Here is a 24,586-nt window from a genome sequence, read left to right as displayed (position 1 = left end):
GAGCGACGAATCGCCCAGTATGTGACCCAGAATTATCCCCTCAGGGATCCTCTACGGTCAAAGCACTTTTATATATAAAATGAATACAGTTAAAAATATGCACATGTGTGGACCTATATAAATATCTATTATAACTTATAATACTTTTGAATGATGCCATGATGCGATTATTCTATTATGCCAACATGCGGAATAAACCCAAAATAAAATCAAGGTGTAATATCGGATATAATCAAGTCGGAATCCAGTACTCCTTGCACTGTGTGCCCAAATACAATAACCATAATAATAATACGGATAAAGTAAATCACCCCGTACCGTGCCAATAGTATCAAAAGAAATCGAATAGTATAATCCAAGGACTGTGATCAGAGTGCAATGATACACGATGCCTAGTGACATCGAGCATTGCTCCACAAGAACTGCACACTAGCCGATGGTTATACCTTTACCAAAAAGAATATGAATAATATAATCCAAGGACTGTGATCAGGGAACAATGATACACGTTGCCTAATGACATCGCGCATTGCCCACAAGAACTGCACACTAGCCGATGGTTATATCAAAATTCGGTGTGTCATCTCACCTAGACGATTCATAAGCCAAACATATTCAATAGGAGAAATCATACAATGCAAGTCGTAAAAATATCATCACCAGGGCCACAGAACTCGAGATCGGAACTGTGCCCTCACCCGCCACACCAACACCCGCCACACCAAATCACAAAATCCGCCATGGAACTCGAGATCGGAACCATGCGGTAGCGTAAAACAGACCTACACAGAACTCGAGATCGGAACTGTGCAGTCTCAAGTTATAAAAATGCCACCACGGAACTCGAGATCGGAACCGTGGTGGGGTAACCCGTTCTAGGCATGTAGCTCCTAATGTAGGCGTGGGAAACATCCCGAATCGTCCGTGCCACAGAACTCGAGATCGGAACTGCTCACGTCAAATAGCAAAAATGATCGAAAAATGATATAATCAAGGTTTATACATATAATATAGTCCTAAAGCCATCCAAGGATCAAGTGACCCTCAGCTCAGTGGCTGTCGGGCCGTCCCATGCCAAGTGACACCAAGATGGAACGAAGTCACTCGGCTCTGCTCTGCTCTCACCAATGCATGCGTATGCACGTAAAATAATAATATAGTCTTCTACGAGAAGAAGACAACTAATAACCTAATATTCTAATAAGATATATATATAATATTATTTACTTACTCTACTCTTAAAATACAGTAAATTCGAGTTTTTCAGGGTTTATGCAATTCTACATACAGTGCAGAAAGGATAAACATACTCTAAAGTTTTAATGCAACTACTTAAAAATAAAGTGCGGATGTCAGGTCAGATGGATCGACTGGTAAGAGTACGCCCACGAAAGAAAATAATTCAGATATCCCACACCTGAGGGGGCTGGAGTCTCTGTCGCTAATAATCAGCGCGCTCCGCGTATGCTCCGAACTGCGGGTCCGTCGGATCGGCCCACAGGTCGGACTCGTACGGAGTTGGCTGATCTGTGATCACGTAATTTAAACTAATTAAAATCTACGCTATTTTTATTCTAACCCTCGTCCCAATTAATGTACAAGTCGATTTCTCGCTTACTTTGGTTTTATAAATTTACCGGTTCAGTCAGTCGGATTGATTCGATTAGGCATATATTATTTAATTAATTTCATGTCATCAAGCTTAGCATTAATCTTAATTTACAAGTTTGTCAACTATTGATCATTCACTTTGGTCTAGTTTAATCTAATTTAATCCTAATTAAATTTATATTCTAACGATTTAATTTGAAGATATATCGCTTGTATAAATTCACATGTCGAAATATTCGTAATAAATAATTGTTCGGGAGTTACGGTAAATTATACGTGCTTCCACTTCTAATATATTTTAGTTTCCTATCTACTTGATTTATTTAAATCAGACTATAATTAATTTTAAAAAGGGTTCGAAATTCGGTTTCGAACGTTAATTTACAATTAAAATTCTTAAGGCAATTATTTAAATAAAATCTATTAATTATGTGATTGTTGCGAATTTTATAATTCGTTTAAATATAGTTAAGCTATTTTATATTCTAGAAGTGTTATTTGTTTATAAAATTTTAAAATAGGACCCTTAATTATTTTACGTGTTTTCCTAACTAATTTTATTTCTAAGTCGCGCAGTTCGTTATTTTCTTACAACTAATTAAATCCCTACGTTTAATTAGCCGTTTCGAATCTAAGTCCATAACAAATATTTTTCGTTGCTAATTAATTGTCCTTTATTAATTAGCAACGAATTTTTGTACAAGTTCGAAAAATGTTTAAAAGAATTATTTAAACTTTAAAAAAAAACTTTTTATGAAACTTTTATTTTCATTTAATGTGTTGGGTGTTTTAATTAGGTTTGTTTCGGGATCATACAGGTGTCCAATCGGGTTATTATAGTATCTGCTCAAATTATGTTATGAGTCATCATCGAGGCATCAGACCCTGGACGGTATAATCATTTCCCGAGCTAGTTCAAGTTTACGTAAGCATTCGATTTTAATTCGATTCCTCATAAAACTTAAACTTTAAAAGCCACGTTTTATATCCGACAATTACGCCTTTTGGAAATAATTCCAAATACCATAATTTTGATATCCTTTTAAAATTCTGTCAAGCCCATTAATATCAAGGCCCAAGCCTTGTTCCAATTTATTAATAAATTAGAAAATAGGCCCAGCAGAACGAGAGCCCAAATGTCATCTTATTAAATCTCTTTTCTTTTTCTTTTTTTTCTTTTTTTTCTTTTTTTTTTTTTTTTTTTTTAATGCAAGGGCCCAAGCCCAAATAAAATTCAGCCGAACCCAATAAGTAAAAGGCCAAGCCCAATAAAATATATAATTTTGCACCTTAGCCCTTAGAACTTAATTAATCTCACAAGGGCCTACATTTTTCGCATCCAACCCCAAGTTTTCCCCAAATTCACCATTTGGTCCCTGTCAGTTCAAGTACTGGTAAACACAGATCAACACCGTACCAGAAATCCATGGGACTGGTACACTGGTACCAGTCACCTACACAAGTCAGCAACACACCATCCATATACACAGCATCAACACAGAACCAGCACAATATACACAACAAGCAAGCACAGGTCAGAGGCAAACACCCAGCCAAACAACACAAGCAAGGCAACAGGTCAAGGTAACCAGAACCCGAAACAGAGCAAGCACAGGTCAGAAAGCACGGCAACACAGCCAAGTGCATCGGCTTGCCGGGAAAATCAACAACCCGCACAAGCCGCAGTTCAATACAACATTAATCAAGGAATAATCAAGGGTGCGCATACTAACCGAGAGAGGCAAAAATCACAGAGGAGGCTTAGCAAAAACGGCCGGTACCAAGTTTCAAATCTCGCCTTTCGGCCGTCAAAATCAAGCACCAGAAACAAATCAGCACGCACCCAAGATTCAACAAGCAAACACCAGAACACACTCACAAGAAAACCCTAATTCTTATTAAGGTTTCAGATTCTCACAGATCAGAGGAAAAGAGCAAGAACAGAGAGAGACTCAAGCAAAAGTCTCAACACATGAGCATGAGAGAACCAGAAAACCAACGAGAGAGAGAGAGAGAGAGAGACTTATATAACCGGTGAGAGCACGCAACAGGGACGAGGGGTAGGTCAAAGGCGTCAGAACCGCCTGACAGGCCGTGCGGCCAAAGTTGTCTAGCACAGAGGTGATACGACAGGGGCAGGTGAACCGGAGACAACGGCGCCGCGCGCAACGGCAAAAGAGGGGCATCGCCTCTCTTAGGGTTTTCCGAAGAGGCACCACGAAAGAGAGAAAGAGAGGCATCGGGACCCAAGGGCAGGGGGCGAAAGAGAGAGAAGGAGAGTTGGGGTTTTTAAAATCCCCTTCGTCAAGATTCGTGCATCGTGATTTAGATCAACGGTTCAATTAATTCAGAGATTTAATTTGCCTCAATCAATTCATAAGATCCGCAACGTTTATAAAATTTTGAATCGAGGCTTCGTAATTTATTATAAAGTCGTACTAATATATATATATATATTTTTTTTACGTGTATAAAATTTGACTTTAGGATCCGAATTATTTAATATTAATTAGTATATGCAGGTATATAATTATCCAAATCAAATTCTATAGCTTATAAATGAACGTAGCTTTTATATAACGTTATTTGTACAACATTTGTATATTTATTTTCTTAATTTAGAACTGGATAGATTTATTTATTTACAAGAGTCGATAATCATTTGGTTTATTTTCTTTCTTAATATACATAAGTTCGAAATTAGTTTATATTTCAAAATTTTAGATTCGTTTTTAATTCAGTCAGATAAATCTGATAGGTCCTCTAATTAACTAATTAACGAAATTTAAATTTGAGCGTAATATTTAATTTAGCAAATTAAATCCGTTTTACATTTTGGGATATGACAACCTCCCCCCCAAATAAAAAGTTCGTCCCGAACGTCATGGGACTACTCTGCCGAGACGAATAACTGAGGGTATCGCTCTCGCATCTCATCCTCGAGCTCCCAGGTCGCCTCTCGAGGAGTATGATACTCCCACTGCACCAGCACTCGGCGAATAACCCGTCTCCGTAACTGTGTATCCTGTGCATCCAGAATGCGTATCGGACGGGCCTCGTAGGTCAGATCCTGAGCCATCTGTAGCGGCTCGTACTCTAACACATGTGACTCGCCTCTCATGTAGCGTCGCAACTGAGATACGTGAAAGACATCGTGTACACCAGCAAGAGACGGGGGTAATGCAAGTCGGTATGCGGTACTACCTACTCGCTCAAGAATCATAAACGGGCCTATGTAACGTGGTGCTAGCTTGCCCTTGACTCCGAACCTCATGACCCCCTTGCGGGGAGACACTCGTAAAAGGGCGTGCTCGCCTACCTCCATACTGAAGTCTCGACGCTTCGGATCTGCGTACTTCCTCTGACGGTCCTGAGCCGCCTTCAGCCGGTCCTGAATAATTCGCACCTTATCCGCACACTCCTCAATCAGCTGAGGTACGGTAGGGCGAATCGCGCTAGTAGGCCCCCAACAAACAGGAGTACGAACTCGGTGTCCGTACATAGCCTCGAACGGCGACATGCCGATACTCGTGTGGTAACTACTGTTGTACGAGAACTCTGCCATGTGCAGATGATCCGTCCAGTCGCCTCGCATCGTCAGTGCACACGCTCGGAGCATATCCTCTAGCGTCTGGATCGTACGCTCGGACTGTCCGTCGGTCTGCGGATGATGGGCGGTGCTAAAAACGACCTCGGTCCCGAGAGCCTCGTGAAAGCTCTTCCAGAACCGAGCGGTAAACCGAGGGTCGCGATCAGAGATAATCGTGGTCGGAACGCCATGTAACCTGTGCTGGTGCACCATGTATAACATGGCCATCTACTCTCCGGTCAAACCGTATCGGAAGGCGATAAAGTGAGCCACCTTGGTCAAAGTGTCAACTATGACCCATATCGCGTCATCCTTTGACTTGGTCTTCGGTAGACCAGTCACGAAGTCCATGGTGATGATGTCGAACTTCTGCTCCGATTTCTTGAGAGGCTGGATGAGTCCTGGAGGTCTCTGACGATCGGCTTTAACCTTCTGACAGGTCAAGCACTTCGCCACGAAGAGTGCAATCTCTCGACGCATGTTCCTCCACCAATAGTATTTCTTCAGATCTTGATACATCTTCGTCTCGCCAGGATGGATGGCGTAAACTGAGTCGTGTGCTTCCTTAAGGATCTTGTCCTTAAGTGAAGCTGTGTCCGGAACGCATAGTCTGTCACGGAATCTCAAGGCGCCCTCCTCGTCTACCCTAAACGGGGTGCTCCGTCCGGACGTGACAGTGGCGCGAATCCTCTCAAGTCGGTAGTCACTGCTCTGAGCCTGTCGTATCTCATCCATCAGGGTCGGCTGCACCACTAATGAAGCCATAACTATCTCGCGGCTACTGCTAGCCTCGCCTATCAGCTCCTCAGATGGAGCTACCCACAAATCCAGTCGCCTCATGTCCTCGAGTAGATGATGCTGCTGTGTAAGCATCGCCGCCATGTTGCCTCGACTCTTGCGACTCAAGGCGTCTGCCACCACATTGGCTTTCCCCGGATGATACAGTATCTCCAGCTGGTAGTCCTTCATCAACTCGAGCCACCTCCGCTGCCTAAGGTTGAGCTCCTTCTGCGTGAATACGTACTTGAGGCTCTTGTGATCCGTGTAAATCTTGCACTTGTCACCGTAGAGGTAGTGACGCCAGATCTTCAACGCGAAGATCACAGCTGCAAGCTCTAAGTCGTGGGTGGGGTAGTTCTTCTCATGGTTGCGCAGCTGCCTCGAAGCGTATGCAATGACGTGTCTATCCTGCATCAAAACACATCCTAATCCACAATGAGAGGCGTCAGTGTAGACGGTATACTCCATACCAGAGATAGGCATAGCTAGGACCGGTGCTGTAACAAGCCGACTCTTGAGCTCCTCGAAGCTGCTCTCGCGCTCAGGAGTCCACTCGTACTTGACTCATTTCTGCAACAGCTGAGTCAACGGTAGGGAAAGTCGTGAGAAGTCCTTGACGAAGCGGCGGTAGTAGCCCGCTAACCCCAAGAAACTCCGTACCTCCGTGACGCTCGTGGGGGCCTGCCAATCAGTAATAGCCGATATCTTCTGCGGGTCGACTGCTAATCCATCTCGGGATATCACGTGTCCAAGGAAGTCAACTCGCTCGATCCAGAAGGCGCATTTCGAGAACTTAGCATATAGCCGATGCTCTCGAAGTCGCAGTAGCACCATCCGTAAGTGCATGGCATGCTCCTCCTGACTCTTGGAGTAGACCAAAATGTCATCGATAAATACTTGTTACGTTACGAAATTTTTACAATTAAATTAAAATGATTTAAAAGAAAGAATCAAGTTAATTGTGTTAATAAAATGGAAGTTTAAACCTTAATTAAGGTTTCCCTAAATAAGTAAGTTAATTGTGAATTGAAATCGCGTCGAAATTTCGAGATTTCAGAACATTATAGGCTCAGTGCGGATGGGGTCCATCCGCAGTGCGGGTAAGGGTCCATCCGCAGTGCGGGTAAGGGTCCATCCGCAGTGCGGGTGGGGGTGCATCCGCACTCATTAAAATTCTGTGTTGGTCCAAAAATCGGGTAAGTAGTGAGTGCGGATGGGGTCCATCCGCAGTGCGGGTAAGGGTCCATCCGCAGTGGGGTAAGGGTCCATCCGCAGTGCGGGTGGGGTTCATCCGCACTAGGCTCGGATTTTCTTGATTTTGGTCTGAAAACTTTCTAAGTCCCGAGTGCGGGTCAAGCCACCCGCAGTGCGGATGGGGGCATCCGCACTCAGGGTGATTTTTGCCCTAAAACTCAAATCCAACCTTCTCTCTCTCTCTCACTTCATCATTTCCCCATTTTTAAGTTATTTTCGTCCAAGAGAGAAGGAAAAGAGCCCGTGAGTTTCCGTTTCTTTCAGACTCCCGATTGTTGCGAGAAATCGAGTCTGGAACCGAGAAAGCAGCCGAGGATCTCTCCGAACCCTTCTATTTGGTATTTCTTTCTCTCCTTTTTGCTTTCGAAACCTCGAATTTTCTCGATTTCTCAGATTCTCGTTTTAAACCCGAGATTTGTGTTCGAATTTCTCGAGGACTAGTTCCTCTACACTCCTTACTAGTTTGTTTGCCAATCTTTTTCCCGATTTCTTCCGATTTATGAAATCTGATTTCTAGGGTTTCGTGCCAAAATTGAAAGTTGGCATAATCGTGATTTGAGTTGCTTAACCCGACCAATTAGACTTGTAATCGGTAGGGTTGCCTCCTGATCGTGAATTTTTAGAACATTTAACGGCTGATTTGAGGTTTTGACCAAATTAGGGTTAACCAAACGGTGGATTGAATTGAACCGAGAACCAAAGTAGTGAAACGGTGATTGATGGTTACCAAATGGAGAGTTTGTATGGTCCAGAGGACCTAGATGAGATCTTGTGTGGTTTTAGAGGATTTTGGTAAGAAATAAGGAACCGAACGAATTGATACCAAAAACATAGGAATTGATTAGAGAAGGTATAAGCCCTAGAGGTAACTCGAGTAAACCTCTCGATCCTGAACCAATGTTAAACCAAGTATACGTATAATATAGGTGTAGGCTCGGTCGAGCAAGAACTTGCGAGACAATACGAGACGTCCGATCCTTAAATTAAGCGGTACGCTCGGCATACTAAGGTGCGGGATTCTTGGACTTGTTTGATACTTTATTTTCAGGAATTAAACTGTGTTTTCGTTTGTCATGTTGAATATCATTGATTGCATCACTGAATTGCGTAGAGCATTTGCATAGCCCAATCAAATTAAACTCGAATTGATCTGAATTGAATGATTTGCATACTGGTATGGTTATAGGTTATGTCGATCTATTGTGATCTGATTTTGATTTAAAGTCACCACGAGTGGAATTGATATGTGTGTGAATGGATTTACGAAGTTAAGCACTTGGATCCAATTAATTTGCCAAGTCGGGCTGTATGCTGACTTGGATTCCCAGGATCCTAAATGGCCTTAGGTGAACGGCCCTCGATATTCCCAGTACCGGTTGGGACGAGGGAGGGTGATTATGTTATGAGATGTGTGATTGGAAATCGTGGTTGACTTGTGTAACGTCTATGGCTCGGTAGCATTTTCCTACGTGTTAATGCATTTGAACGGTCGATTGAATATGACGAATATTGGAAACGATTCTAAAGTGGATTTTCTTTACATGATTTGAACCAGACCTTAATAAACTGTTAAGCCAAGCGGTTGCAGATGGGTGTCAGATAAAGGGTCCAGCGGTTGGCCATCTGTAGGTGTCAGTAACCCTACAGATGTGGGTTTGATAAAGGTTCAGCTCGAAAGAACATCTGTAATTGCTACAAGCCCTACTGAACTGAGTTAGGAATCGAGTTAAGCCAAAATATATGTTGTGTTTGAGATTCATCTTGGAAATTCCGTAAACTGTGTTTCAGGTTGATTAACTGTTGTCGAGTAGTGGCATTCTGTTATTTATGTTTTCTTATATAACTGTTTGCATTGTTGTTGTTTGGGTTTCATTATTGAATATAGAGTTTGATTGCAAGTCCAATAATTCAAATGTGGCAAATTCGCACTGAGAATTTATTCTCACCCCCACCTTCCCCGTTATTTTACAGGTATTGGTGCGACTGATTCCGGAGAGGCACGAGAGTAGTAGGCCTTAGTAGCTTACCAGTATATGACCCTAGATATCTTTTGTTGTATAGATTTAGGGTAGACCTCGTGGTTGGTATCCGGATGAGATACATTTGTTGTATTATATGCTGACCAGACTGTGTACTCTGATATATATATTAGAAACTTGTTTGAATTGCTTGTTGTTTGGTTTGAAATGTGAGTAGCCTTGTAAGCATACACGGCGTTGTATGCTTACGGCGGGGGACTGTTACGACCCGTGGCCGCGGGGTGTGACAATACTACCACGAACGAGTCTAGATAATCTGCAAAAACTGAGTGCATGAGACTCATGAAGTAGGCGGGAGCGTTCGTCAGTCCGAAGGACATGACTCGGAACTCGTAGTGTCCGTATCGGGTGCGAAATGCGGTCTTCGGAACGTCGGGCGCCCGAATGCGCATCTGGTGATATCCGGACCGCAGATCGATCTTTGAATACATCTGTGAACCCTGTAGCTGATCGAACAAGTCATCGATGCGCGGTAGAGGATACCGGTTGGGCACCGTACACTTGTTCAACTCTCGATAGTCGATGCAGAGACGAAGGGATCCATCCTTCTTCCTCACGAAGAGGACAGGAGCTCCCCATGGAGATGTACTCGGTCGGATGAAGCCCTTCTCGAGAAGGTCCTCGAGTTGCGTCTTGAGCTCCCTGAGCTCGGCCGGTGCCATGCAATAGGGGGCTCGCGCAACTGGTGTAGTCCCGGGCTGTAGCTCTATGCAGAACTCAACCTCGCGGTCTGGGGGCATCCCCGGTAGCTCCTCCGGAAATATGTCAGAAAACTCCCTCACTATCGGTACGCTATCTAAATCTCTATCTCCCTCCTCGCCCTCAGTCATGACTACGGATGCGAGAAACGCGCTGCATCCAGACGTGAGTAAGTGGGTCGCTCGAAGCGCGAATATAACAGGAATCCCTGTCCCTGGTTTTCGGCCCTTGAAGACGAACGAAACCTCGTTCGGTCGACCGAACCGTACGACGTGTCTCTCGCAGTCGACTACAGCGTGATGCGCGGCCAACCAGTCTAGACCTAGCAGTACGTCAAAATCACTCATGTCCAATACCGTAAGGTCTACTGCTAGGTCCCTATCAGCGATTCGGACCTTGCGGTCCTTGCAAATCCTGTCTACCAAGACTCGCTTCCCGAGGGGCGTCTGTACCTCCATGGCGCAGTCCCTGAGCTCGGTAGCCCACTCATGCGTACGAACGAAACTAACTGATACGAAGGAATGACTAGCGCCTGTATCGATAAGTACGTATGCCGGACTACTAGATATGAATAACGTACCAGTGATGAGATCCACGCCCTCACGCATCTGCTCGTCTGAGGTAGGGGGATCTGGTAGTACCTCCCCGCCAAATGTCTCGGCTGCTGGAATCTCCTCCCCTAATGTAGCATGGATGCGCGCAGAGTCGCGGCCACCTCCAGATCCAAACCTACCGCCTCGCTGTGGGGTGCTGCCGCCTCCGCTGCGGGGAAGCACCGTACTATGACCTCGACCAAAGCCAGACTGTCCGCGGCCTCTGTATCCATCAGTGGGAGCTCGGACAGATGTCTGGCCACCACCTGAACGCTGTGGGCATGTGGATGCCCAATGATCGGGAGACTGGCAGATGAAGCAGGTGCCCGGGCGTGGGCGAGGAGCTGCTGATCCTGACGGACCACGGAATGGCTGAAACTGGGGCTGCCTCACCATCTGCTGGGAGGGAACAACCCTCCCTCGTCCCTGGGAGGCGGTGAAATCAGTCCTCGGCCGGACACTCCGATGCTGGTGCTGGAGTCTCTCTATCGACTCTGCGTAGTCTATCAAAGTATCGATGGTCGTGCTCGGACAGGCGGTCGTGTGCAGTGCAAATGAGGGCTGCAATCCCTCGATGAAACGCAAGCGGCGATCCTGCGGGTCTGCCACTAAGTCGGGGGCATAGCGAGACAGACTGATGAACTGGGACCCGTAGTGGCGCACCGTCGAACTGCCCTGAGTGAGAGACTCAAAGCTCTGCCTAAGGGTCCGCAGACGTGCCTGACCCATGAAGCGGGCGCGGAAAGCCGTGGTAAACCATGTCCAAGGTATAGGGCCCTCATGGCCCTCGTGCTCGAACTGGGGCTGCCGTGAGGCCCACCAATGACGGGCATCTCCGTCAAGGAGTGTAGCGGCGAGCTCAGTATGATAGTCCACAGGAGATCGAGCAAGACGAAGTGTCTCCTGTACCGCAGCGAGCCACTCCTCAGCTACGGTATAAGCACCACGCCCGTCAAACCGGGGCGTGTGAATACGAATGAAATCCCGATGGGCTAGGGTGAAAGGATCGCGCTGGTCGCGACCCGCAACAGCTCCCTGACCCGCAAACTGGGCCAGACCCTCGAAGAACTGCCGCATGAGCTGTGCAGCATCCATGCCACCACGGGGTGGTGACGGTGGTCCACGCGGTCCATGCCTACGTGGTGGAGAGCGTGTAGGTGAACGGAAATGTCCACCCCCGCGGGGCGGGGAAGGAGGCGGGGGTGGTGGTGGTGCCTGGTATACCATACGGCCAGCAGCCTGCGAGGAGCCAGCTCGGCTACCCGCGCTACCAACCGAGAGCTCCGAGTGGGGCTCAAGCGGCTGAGATGCGGCTCTACGGCGCCGCGAACGTGGATCGCGATCATCGTCCATGGTGCCACTAAAAATCAATAGTAACAATAAATGTAAGATCCATGATACGTGTGAGATGGGGCGTATGACTAGAGGGAATTTCGATCATAAGTATCTATATGCAAGTTTTTCGTTTGAAAGGTATTGCTCAAAGTGCTTTGACTCGTATATATATGTGTATATGCATATAAATATATTTAATCATGGGCATGTGACTATGCTTGGTTTCGGTTTTCTTCGAGTGATACCCAGCTCAGCCTGTAAGGATTTCGGTAAGCTGAGCTCTGATACCACCCTAAGGATGTCACACCCCAACCCAGAAATTCTGGATTATGGTGTGATCAACCTCGCCTCGTGCTTAATTAATCATTAAGCACGCAAGGCTAATCATAAATAATAAATCCAACAGCAGCGGAAGCAAAATAATATAAGTATCAAGCATCAGTCACATAGCAAATAAATAAATATACACATACATAACATATAATCTGATCCATCTCGGATCCAAATGACACCATCTATAGAAGGGGATACATGATCTATTGAGCCCGTATATATAATACAGGAAATACGGGGCTCGTAAATCTAATCAAAAGCCTAACCCTAACTAGGTCAAGTGGTGTGGCCCTCGGGGACATCTCCTACTGCGGACCGCCAGAATCTGTACCTAAAACCCACGAAACAACTTGTGGGTGAGCGACGAATCGCCCAGTATGTGACCCATAATTATCCCCTCAGGGATCCTCTACGGTCAAAGCACTTTTATATATAAAATGAATACAGTTAAAAATATGCACATGTGTGGACCTATATAAATATCTATTATAACTTATAATACTTTTGAATGATGCCATGATGCGATTATTCTATTATGCCAACATGCGGAATAAACCCAAAATAAAATCAAGGTGTAATATCGGATATAATCAAGTCGGAATCCAGTACTCCTTGCACTGTGTGCCCAAATACAATAACCATAATAATAATACGGATAAAGTAAATCACCCCGTGCCGTGCCAATAGTATCAAAAGAAATCGAATAGTATAATCCAAGGACTGTGATCAGAGTGCAATGATACACGATGCCTAGTGACATCGAGCATTGCTCCACAAGAACTGCACACTAGCCGATGGTTATACCTTTACCAAAAAGAATATGAATAATATAATCCAAGGACTGTGATCAGGGAACAATGATACACGTTGCCTAATGACATCGCGCATTGCCCACAAGAACTGCACACTAGCCGATGGTTATATCAAAATTCGGTGTGTCATCTCACCTAGACGATTCATAAGCCAAACATATTCAATAGGAGAAATCATACAATGCAAGTCGTAAAAATATCATCACCAGGGCCACAGAACTCGAGATCGGAACTGTGCCCTCACCCGCCACACCAACACCCGCCACACCAAATCACAAAATCCGCCATGGAACTCGAGATCGGAACCATGCGGTAGCGTAAAACAGACCTACACAGAACTCGAGATCGGAACTGTGCAGTCTCAAGTTATAAAAATGCCACCACGGAACTCGAGATCGGAACCGTGGTGGGGTAACCCGTTCTAGGCATGTAGCTCCTAATGTAGGCGTGGGAAACATCCCGAATCGTCCGTGCCACAGAACTCGAGATCGGAACTGCTCACGTCAAATAGCAAAAATGATCGAAAAATGATATAATCAAGGTTTATACATATAATATAGTCCTAAAGCCATCCAAGGATCAAGTGACCCTCAGCTCAGTGGCTGTCGAGCCGTCCCATGCCAAGTGACACCAAGATGGAACGAAGTCACTCGGCTCTGCTCTGCTCTCACCAATGCATGCGTATGCACGTAAAATAATAATATAGTCTTCTACGAGAAGAAGACAACTAATAACCTAATATTCTAATAAGATATATATATAATATTATTTACTTACTCTACTCTTAAAATACAGTAAATTCGAGTTTTTCAGGGTTTATGCAATTCTACATACAGTGCAGAAAGGATAAACATACTCTAAAGTTTTAATGCAACTACTTAAAAATAAAGTGCGGATGTCAGGTCAGATGGATCGACTGGTAAGAGTACGCCCACGAAAGAAAATAATTCAGATATCCCACACCTGAGGGGGCTGGAGTCTCTGTCGCTAATAATCAGCGCGCTCCGCGTATGCTCCGAACTGCGGGTCCGTCGGATCGGCCCACGGGTCGGACTCGTACGGAGTTGGCTGATCTGTGATCACGTAATTTAAACTAATTAAAATCTACGCTATTTTTATTCTAACCCTCGTCCCAATTAATGTACAAGTCGATTTCTCGCTTACTTTGGTTTTATAAATTTACCGGTTCAGTCAGTCGGATTGATTCGATTAGGCATATATTATTTAATTAATTTCATGTCATCAAGCTTAGCATTAATCTTAATTTACAAGTTTGTCAACTATTGATCATTCACTTTGGTCTAGTTTAATCTAATTTAATCCTAATTAAATTTATATTCTAACGATTTAATTTGAAGATATATCGCTTGTATAAATTCACATGTCGAAATATTCGTAATAAATAATTGTTCGGGAGTTACGGTAAATTATACGTGCTTCCACTTCTAATATATTTTAGTTTCCTATCTACTTGATTTATTTAAATCAGACTATAATTAATTTTAAAAAGGGTTCGAAATTCGGTTTCGAACGTTAATTTACAATTAAAATTCTTAAGGCAATTATTTAAATAAAATCTATTAATTATGTGATTGTTGCGAATTTTATAATTCGTTTAAATATAGTTAAGCTATTTTATATTCTAGAAGTGTTATTCGTTTATAAAATTTTAAAATAGGACCCTTAATTATTTTACGTGTTTTCCTAACTAATTTTATTTCTAAGTCGCGCAGTTTGTTATTTTCTTACAACTAATTAAATCCCTACGTTTAATTAGCCGTTTCGAATCTAAGTCCATAACAAATATTTTTCGTTGCTAATTAATTGTCCTTTATTAATTAGCAACGAATTTTTGTACAAGTTCGAAAAATGTTTAAAAGAATTATTTAAACTTTAAAAAAAAACTTTTTATGAAACTTTTATTTTCATTTAATGTGTTTGGTGTTTTAATTAGGTTTGTTTCGGGATCATACAGGTGTCCAATCGGGTTATTATAGTATCTGCTCAAATTATGTTATGAGTCATCATCGAGGCATCAGACCCTGGACGGTATAATCATTTCCCAAGCTAGTTCAAGTTTACGTAAGCATTCGATTTTAATTCGATTCCTCATAAAACTTAAACTTTAAAAGCCACGTTTTATATCCGACAATTACGCCTTTTGGAAATAATTCCAAATACCATAATTTTGATATCCTTTTAAAATTCTGTCAAGCCCATTAATATCAAGGCCCAAGCCTTGTTCCAATTTATTAATAAATTAGAAAATAGGCCCAGCAGAACGAGAGCCCAAATGTCATCTTATTAAATCTCTTTTCTTTTCTTTTTTTTTCTTTTTATTTTTTTTATTTTTTTTTTATGCAAGGGCCCAAGCCCAAATAAAATTCAGCCGAACCCAATAAGTAAAAGGCCAAGCCCAATAAAATATATAATTTTGCACCTTAGCCCTTAGAACTTAATTAATCTCACAAGGGCCTACATTTTTCGCATCCAACCCCAAGTTTTCCCCAAATTCACCATTTGGTCCCTGTCAGTTCAAGTACTGGTAAACACAGATCAACACCGTACCAGAAATCCATGGGACTGGTACACTGGTACCAGTCACCTACACAAGTCAGCAACACACCATCCATATACACAGCATCAACACAGAACCAGCACAATATACACAACAAGCAAGCACAGGTCAGAGGCAAACACCCAGCCAAACAACACAAGCAAGGCAACAGGTCAAGGTAACCAGAACCCGAAACAGAGCAAGCACAGGTCAGAAAGCACGGCAACACAGCCAAGTGCATCAGCTTGCCGGGAAAATCAACAACCCGCACAAGCCGCAGTTCAATACAACATTAATCAAGGAATAATCAAGGGTGCGCATACTAACCGAGAGAGGCAAAAATCACAGAGGAGGCTTAGCAAAAACGGCCGGTACCAAGTTTCAAATCTCGCCCTTCGGCCGTCAAAATCAAGCACCAGAAACAAATCAGCACGCACCCAAGATTCAACAAGCAAACACCAGAACACACTCACAAGAAAACCCTAATTCTTATTAAGGTTTCAGATTCTCACAGATCAGAGGAAAAGAGCAAGAACAGAGAGAGAATCAAGCAAAAGTCTCAACACATGAGCATGAGAGAACCAGAAAACCAACGAGAGAGAGAGAGAGAGACTTATATAACCGGTGAGAGCACGCAACAGGGACGAGGGGTAGGTCAAAGGCGTCAGAACCGCCTGACAGGCCGTGCGGCCAAAGTCGTCTAGCACAGAGGTGATACGACAGGGGCAGGTGAACCGGAGACAACGGCGCCGCGCGCAACGGCAAAAGAGGGGCATCGCCTCTCTTAGGGTTTTCCGAAGAGGCACCACGAAAGAGAGAAGGAGAGGCATCGGGACCCAAGGGCAGGGGGCGAAAGAGAGAGAAGGAGAGTTGGGGTTTTTAAAATTCCCTTCGTCAAGATTCGTGCATCGTGATTTAGATCAACGGTTCAATTAATTCAGAGATTTAATTTGCCTCAATCAATTCATAAGATCCGCAACGTTTATAAAATTTTGAATCGAGGCTTCGTAATTTATTATAAAGTCGTACTAATATATATATATATATTTTTTTTTACGTGTATAAAATTTGACTTTAGGATCCGAATTATTTAATATTAATTAGTATATGCAGGTATATAATTATCCAAATCAAATTCTATAGCTTATAAATGAACGTAGCTTTTATATAACGTTATTTGTACAACATTTGTATATTTATTTTCTTAATTTAGAACTGGATAGATTTATTTATTTACAAGAGTTGATAATCATTTGGTTTATTTTCTTTCTTAATATACATAAGTTCGAAATTAGTTTATATTTCAAAATTTTAGATTCGTTTTTAATTCAGTCAGATAAATCTGATAGGTCCTCTAATTAACTAATTAACGAAATTTAAATTTGAGCGTAATATTTAATTTAGCAAATTAAATCCGTTTTACATTTTGGGATATGACATATATATCATAACCTAATTAATATATAGTCAATAGTCAACACCTAATATCGTCAATATATAGTTGATACTGGTACTGGTACAGTCAGAGGACAAAAAAATGATATCACTGATAAAAAAAAACTGATAAAAGTTTCATACCGTATATCAGATTAATTGAATTAGGCAGAGAAAAAATGAAGGAGAGGGAGCGTCGGAACAAACGCGGGAAAAAGAAAAAAAAAAGGTTTAGCAGGAAGGAAATTAGCGTGAAGAGAAAGAAAAGGAAGGGACTAGCACCTGATTATTTAGGGGCAAAATCGTCTTTTCAAGTTTTTTAATAATATTAATTTTAAATTTTAAATAGTTAAATGATGAAATGGGGATATAAATAAAATAGTAGAGTTTTGATGGGATATAACTAAATTTTGAATTGTGATGGGGAAATATAAAAAAAGACAAGTTTTGATGGGGATATAACTAAATTTCTCTAAAATTAATTATAAAAATAATAAACTAAACAAGTCCGCATACACTCAATCAGTTAATCTCTTTCTTTCCTCATAAATTAAACTGTCCCTACAAAAGAAAAAAAATAGTCGTTAAACAGTAGAAGGCCCACACATTAATTTCAAAGCCTCTTCTTTTCTCTCTCTAAACCTGACTTTGTGTACATTGATAGAGAAAGCGCACAAACCACTCCTATGGCGTCTGCTCATGTTCTGATGTTGCCTTTTCCATGCCAAGGCCATGTAATACCCATGATGGAACTTTCTCATTCTTTGGTTGAGCATGGAATCAAGGTCACATTCGTAAACACAGAATTTAACCATGCAAGAGTTCTTCAAACCTTGTCAAACAAAGAAAGCGACCTGAAAGGAATTAATTTGGTCTCAATTCCTGACGGATTGCGTCCAGGTGAAGATCGAAACGACCTCGGCCTTTTGACTGACGGATTTACTAAGGTCATGCCAGGTCACCTGGAAGAGCTTATCAGAGAAAATAATGAGAAAGGGGAGGAGAAAATTAAGTGGTTGATAGCAGATGGGGCCATGGGATGGTCGTGTGCTGTTGCGAAAAAATTGGGTATTCGAATCGCTTGCTTCTGGCCTGCAGCGGCCGCTTCCCTGGCAATAAATCTGTTGATCCCGAAATTGATTGACGATGGAGTTATTGATGAAAAAGGTAAGCTCTGTTTTTGTTTCAATTACTTCGTTATTTGGGTTTGGTTTGTATAGATATATAGATTATATTCGAAAAGAAAATGGAATCTGTGTTTCTAGAAATTAAAGAAGGGATAATTTAGATTATACAAATGTTGAATTCTGTCAAAAATTTACATCTGAATAAGAAGTTATGAACCTTATGTTTAATTAAAATCACGAACCATCAAGAACGAGTAGGGTTCTAAATAGCGTGCTATAGCGTTTTTGGACCATAAAAGCTATGATGCTATTGACGCTATAGCAGCGCTATATGGGCATAACGCCATTTTTTTAGCTGTTCCGCTATGACGCGATAAACACTATTTAAATCTTTGAGAATGAGTAACTATTTATTTTTGTTAATTTTTGCTTCAGCGGATATATATATTGTCTTTTGGAAGTTTCTATCACAAATAGTAACAAAAAGCTGCTCTCACATTATAAATTAACTCATTAATGCTTTGCAGATAGGTTATTTTGACTTCTAATTCCTTTGTTATTTTACATTGTTTGCGGAGAGATTTCTCAATTTTCATAATAAATTTCTCAAGGTTGGCCCGCTAGAGATGAGGTGTTGCAACTTGCACCCAAAATGCCCCCCATCCACAGCTCACAAATGTCCTGGAACGAGGCCGGAGACCCGAAAGGCCAACCGACGATTTTCAAGCTTTTTAATGACAACAACAAGAACATAGAGCTCGCAGAAGTTATTGTATGCAATTCATTTTACGAGATCGAATCAGGAGCATACACACTATTTCCCAAGATCCTCCCGATCGGACCGTTACTTCCCGATTTGAAATTCAGCAAATTGTTAGGTCTCTTCTGGCCCGAAGACACCACCTGCATGAAATGGCTTGACAAACAACCTCCAAAATCAGTTGTCTATGTTGCATTCGGCAGTTTTACTATATTCAGTGAAGCTCAGTTCAAGGAACTGGCACACGGACTGGAACTAACGGGTCGGCCTTTTCTGTGGGTGGTACGGTCGGACTTCACAACCGGACTGAGCAAAGAATGGGTCGATCAATTTGTGGAGATGAACAAAGAGAAAGGGAGGATCATTAGCTGGGCCCCACAGCAGCAGGTGTTGGCTCATGAATCAGTTGCTTGTTTCATATCGCATTGCGGCTGGAACTCTACTTTAGAAGGGGTGAGAAATGGTTTGCCATTTCTTTGCTGGCCGTACTTCACCGATCAATTCTGTAACCAGAGCTACATTTGTAATGTTTGGAAAAATGGGCTGAAGATGGAGGCCGACGAGAGCGGGATTGTGTCTAGAGCGAGAGTTCGAGATAAGGTGGAGGAGTTGGTTGCAAGTGAGGAGATTGCAAGAAGAGTTCAGGAACTGAAAGAGTTGGCTTGGAAGAACTTAAGTGAAGGTGGTACTTCATGCGAGAATTTTAAGAATTTTGTCAATTTATTGAAGGAATGAGAGAGAAGTGCTCAAGGTGAACTATTAATTATCTGTGTTGTTGTATTAAAGAAATGAATATCGCTAAAAGTTGAACTCTTTTCTCCAATCAAAAATAAAAATTGAACTCTTTCCTTTTGACTTCTTTTGGATTAATTAGATAGCATTTTCTCGGACGAATTTTTGGTTAATTAAGTATGAGTACTATATATATCATTATTTTAAGTAAAATTAGGGTGCTCTTAAACCTATCAAAGGATTGGTGAGTTTAACTTCAAAATATATTGAAAATGACTTTAAATAACAAATTCAAGCCGTCAAAACTGATGTATTTCATGAGTTATGTATTTACATGTCAAATTTATAAATTTTCGAATTAATTTACTATAAAGTTAAGTTGTCAAATATAAATTTTTGAATTCATTGTTTTTTGACAGTTTGACTTTATACTAAATTAAATCGAAAATTTATAAATTTAACATGTAAATGTATCACACGTGAAGTAGATTGATTGGACTGTTTATAACTATTTAGATAACTATTGTCTTAGTACTAACTATTTAGATAAGAAAACGGATTACTCGATAATTTTGGCAATATTTTAAATTAATATTAAAAAATAAAAATTTATAGACGCAATTTTGGACATATATATGATAGTATACTGACAAAATTTCATACGATTTGAATATTATTTTGTAATACATCATGCATGGATTATTAATTTCAAAGCATCAAAAAATCAAATTACCTGCCAAGCAATTAACACAAGAATGAAACAGTATCCGCGACTGTCGGTATACCCTCACGGATACTCTCGTCGCTAATAGAAAAAACACATTTCTGTCGGTATATTCTCCTTGAGCACTTCTCTCTTATTCCTTCAATAAATTGACAAACTTCTTAAAATTCTCGTATGAAGTACCACCTTCACTTAAGTTCTTCCAAGCCAACTCTTTCAGTTCCTGAACTCTTCTTGCAATCTCCTCACTTGCAACCAACTCCTCCACCTTATCTCGCACTCTCTCTCTAGACACAATCCCGCTCTCGTCGGCCTCCATCTTCAGTCCATTTTTCCAAACATTGCAAATGTAGCTTTGGTTATAGAATTGATCCGCGAAGTACGGCCAGCAAAGAAATGGCAAACCATTTCTAACCCCTTCTAAAGTAGAGTTCCAGCCGCAGTGCGACATGAAACAAGCAACTGATTCATGAGCTAGCACCGGCTGTTGTGGGGCCCAGCTAATGATCATCCCTTTTTCTTTGTTCATCTCCACAAATTGATCGACCCATTCTTTGCTAAGTCCGGTCGTGAAGTCGGGCCGTACCACCCACAGAAAAGGCCGACCCGTTAGTTCCAGCCCATGTGCCAGTTCCTTGAACTGAACTTCACTGAATATAGTAAAACTGCCGAATGCAACATAGACAACTGATTTTGGAGGTTGTTTGTCAAGCCATTTCATGCAAGTGGTGTCTTCGGGCCAGAAGAGACCTAACGATTTGCTGAATTTCAAATCGGGAAGTAACGGTCCGATCGGGAGGATCTTGGGAAATAGTGTGTATGCTCCTGATTCAATCTCGTAAAATGAATTGCATACAATAATTTCTGCGAGCTCTATGTTCTTGTTGTTGTCAGTAACAAGCTTGAAAATGGTTGGTTGGCCTTTCGGGTCTCCGACCTCGTTCCAGGACAATTGTGAGCTGTGGATGGGGGGCATTTTGGGTGCAAGTTGCAACACCTCATCTCTAGCAGGCCAACCTTGAGAAATTCATTATGAAAATTGAGAAATTTCTCCGTAAACAATATAAAATTACAAAGGAATTGAAAGTCAAAATAACCTATCTACAAAGCATTAATGAATTAATTTACAAAGAAAGAGCAGCTTTTTGTTGCCATTTGTGATAGATACTTCTAAAGGACAATATACACTAATCATTAGTTACTGTTTTTTTTTTTTTAAGTAAAGGTTGGAAGTCAAGCCACCCAACTATTTAATACCCTTGTTATTATAACAAATAACTTTTCTTATCCGGATTTCGAACCCATGACCTCTTACATAGAGACCATGTGTTTTTGCCACTAAACCAAAGACTAGTTCTCAAATCATTAGTTACCATTGAAAATAATAATCTGGGTACATAATAAAGGTGTACTTTCTAGAAACAAATTTGCTGTTATTTCTTAGGAATAACAGAACCTGCGATTCCAATCCCATCCGTTCACATTTTTCAAGCGCGAATCTCAATCAAAAAGCTTTTTCATGCGCAAATCTCAATCAATATCAACAGATGGAATTGGAATCACAAGTTCCTGTTATTCCTCAAGAACAACAGCAGATTTATTTCTGTACTTTCTACCACATATACTAAAATTTGTAATACCCAGGTAAAATGCTTTTCTGAAGCCAAAAAAAAAATGTTACTCATTCCTACCAGTGATTTGTAACACATGTAATTAAGGTTACTTAGCTTTAAATGCCTACTAACGATTTCATTGTTAAAAAATGTATTTACAACGAGTCAAATAACGCTCTTTAACAGATCTAAACTCATTTATTCTCATAAAATCATCTAATCCTATACTTATCTACGCTCTAAATCATAAGTTGTTATTCAGATGTAAATTTCCTACAGAATTCAATATTTCTGTAATCTAAATTATCACTTCTTTCTAGAAACACATATTATGTTTTCTTTTCAAATATAATCTACATATCTACCAACCCAAATAACAAACTAAGTAATTGAAACAAAAACATAACTTATTACCTTTTTCATCAAGAACTCCATTATCAATCAATTTCGGGATCAACAGCATTATTGTCAAGCAAGCGGCCGATGCAGGCCAGAAGCAAGCAATTCGAATACCCATTTTTTTCGCCACAGCAAACGACCACCCCATGTTCTCATCTGCTATCAACCACTTAATCTTCTCCTCCCCTTTCGTATTATTTTCTCTGATAAACTCTTCCAGGTAACCTGGCATGAACTTAGTAAATCCGTCAGTCAAAAGGCCGATGTCGTTTCGATCTTCACCGGGACGCAATCCGTCAGGAATTGAGACCAAATTAATTCCTTTCAAGTCGCTTTCTTTGTTTGACAAGGCTTGAAGAACTCTTGCATGGTTAAATTCTGTGTTTACGAATGTGACCTTGATTCCATGCTCAACCAAAGAATGAGAAAGCTCCATCATGGGTATTACATGGCCTTGGCATGGAAAAGGCAACATCAGAACATGAGCAGACGCCATTGATCAACAATTAATGTACACAGTTTAGTTTGTGCGCTTTCTCTATCAATGTACACAGAGTCAGAGTCAGGTTTAGAGAGAGAGAGAAAGAAAAGGTGAGAGTCTTTGAAATTAATGTGTGGACATTCTACACTCACAGTTCTACTGTTTTTAACGATTATTATTATTTTTTTTTTGGCGAAGGAGAAAGGAACGTCCGGAAGTCTCCTTTCTTTACGGAAGATATTATATTGTTTATCCTTCCTTTGTGACTTCTTTTATTGAAATAATAGATTGGATAAGATCTGGATTTCTCGGTGTACTGCAATAAAATACACCAACAACAATTTGACTGGCTGAATCCTGAATATATGGCCAATATAGCTTAGCCAACTGATCGATCATGAAAAGAATATTCCAAATCTTCTGTTAATTCTATTTCTAAATAATTACGCAATAATTGAATTTATTTGATTCTTGAAACTAAAGTGTCGCAGCTTATGATTGAATATATATTGATTAATATATAATAATTATTAGATCCACGTATTTCAGGGTTTTTCATCTATATATATCAATATCAGTCACTGCACCAATATTGTATTTAACTATGTCGGTGTGATCAACCAGCAGAATCGATTTTGAAAATTAGAACATGCATGCATGCAGCATATATGGCTGTACAAGTTTGACAAAGAAAGATCCTAATCGCCGCTTGATCACAATTCACAAGCTAGAGATACTCTTACATATTCATACTCTCTCTCTGTCGTGTTTGGGGAGGCTTTCTTCAAAGCATGCAAATTAAGGCCCCACAAGGCCACAACCCGCAGGGGCGGAAATAAATCTGCTGTGATTCTTTGGATCGCAGGGATCCTGCAATTCCCCATCTGCCCTTTTATTTATTTTGAGATTCGTGCAAAGAAAATAATTGCTTTTAAGATTCGTAGATTCCACAAATTTTAGTAATATGTCCCACATTTTAGTATTTGGCTATCTTTAGACATGTCTCATAGATGTCACTCAACATTAGATATCAGATTCTGGTAATTACTAATTAATAAGTAGCAGTCTGGAAAAACAGTCACTGGTAAAACAACTCATTTGTCAGTTTTTCTCTATAAATTCTCTGATTAACACGTGGAGGATGTCAGAAAGAGGCATTTTTTTTTTCCCTTTTAGACATGTGGAGGTGGTCTCATTTCCCATCTAACGGCTACTCTTCAAATAATTTTGTAATTATGTCATAATTAGAAAAAAGATTTTTATCAAACCAACGTGATTTTTTTTTTTACTAAAATCTGAAATATCATTTTGGTCCAAAAAAAAAAATATATATATATATATATATACATTTTTTTTTTTGGGACCGAAATGGCAATTCGGTCCCAAGTATTTTTACAATTTTTCAACGTATTTTTTTTCTCGAAATCTGTGAAAACGGCTGAGACCGAAATGCCATTTCAGTCCTTATGGTTATTGTAAAAAAAAAAAAAGTAATCATGTTAGTTTAATAAAATTTTTTTTTCTAATTATGGTTTATAAAAAAAAATTCCTTATACAATGGATAATATTTTTCTCTGATATGATATGATTATGATATGGCAGGTGACCATTAATCAGAGCCAAATTTTTTGTTATTGCACTTTCTTTGTCAGACGCACATAATATATGTTGAAAGAAGAGCAAGGTTGATCATTGACTGAAACAAATAATAATG

The 24,586-nt window shown here is 40.9% G+C and overlaps 3 protein-coding genes across 3 annotated transcripts; 1 reads left to right on the top strand and 2 right to left on the bottom strand.

Moving 5' to 3' along the window:
* Window positions 1-6,544: 6,544 nt before the first annotated feature.
* On the bottom strand, window positions 6,545-11,918 carry LOC144573769 (uncharacterized). The gene is made up of 2 exons (XM_078323518.1): window positions 9,510-11,918; window positions 6,545-6,844 (listed from the first exon to the last, which is right to left on the bottom strand). Exons 1-2 carry the CDS (start codon window positions 11,916-11,918, stop codon window positions 6,545-6,547), a joined length of 2,709 nt encoding a protein of 902 aa, XP_078179644.1.
* Window positions 11,919-17,687: 5,769 nt separating this feature from the next.
* On the top strand, window positions 17,688-19,767 carry LOC144573841 (UDP-glycosyltransferase 83A1-like). Its single transcript, XM_078323602.1, has 2 exons — window positions 17,688-18,203; window positions 18,775-19,767. Exons 1-2 carry the CDS (start codon window positions 17,723-17,725, stop codon window positions 19,656-19,658), a joined length of 1,365 nt encoding a protein of 454 aa, XP_078179728.1. The 5' UTR covers window positions 17,688-17,722; the 3' UTR covers window positions 19,659-19,767.
* A 726-nt stretch (window positions 19,768-20,493) lies between these two features.
* LOC144573838 (UDP-glycosyltransferase 83A1-like) lies at window positions 20,494-23,062 on the bottom strand. The gene is made up of 2 exons (XM_078323598.1): window positions 22,407-23,062; window positions 20,494-21,396 (listed from the first exon to the last, which is right to left on the bottom strand). Exons 1-2 carry the CDS (start codon window positions 22,885-22,887, stop codon window positions 20,513-20,515), a joined length of 1,365 nt encoding a protein of 454 aa, XP_078179724.1. The 5' UTR covers window positions 22,888-23,062; the 3' UTR covers window positions 20,494-20,512.
* Between the last annotated feature and the right edge of the window lie 1,524 nt (window positions 23,063-24,586).

The sequence above is a fragment of the Carex rostrata genome, chromosome 22 (genome assembly GCF_964058835.1).
Source record: "Carex rostrata chromosome 22, lpCarRost1.2, whole genome shotgun sequence".
NCBI classification, from domain to species: domain Eukaryota; kingdom Viridiplantae; phylum Streptophyta; class Magnoliopsida; order Poales; family Cyperaceae; genus Carex; species Carex rostrata.
This window is presented reverse-complemented; position numbering and strand designations above follow the sequence as displayed.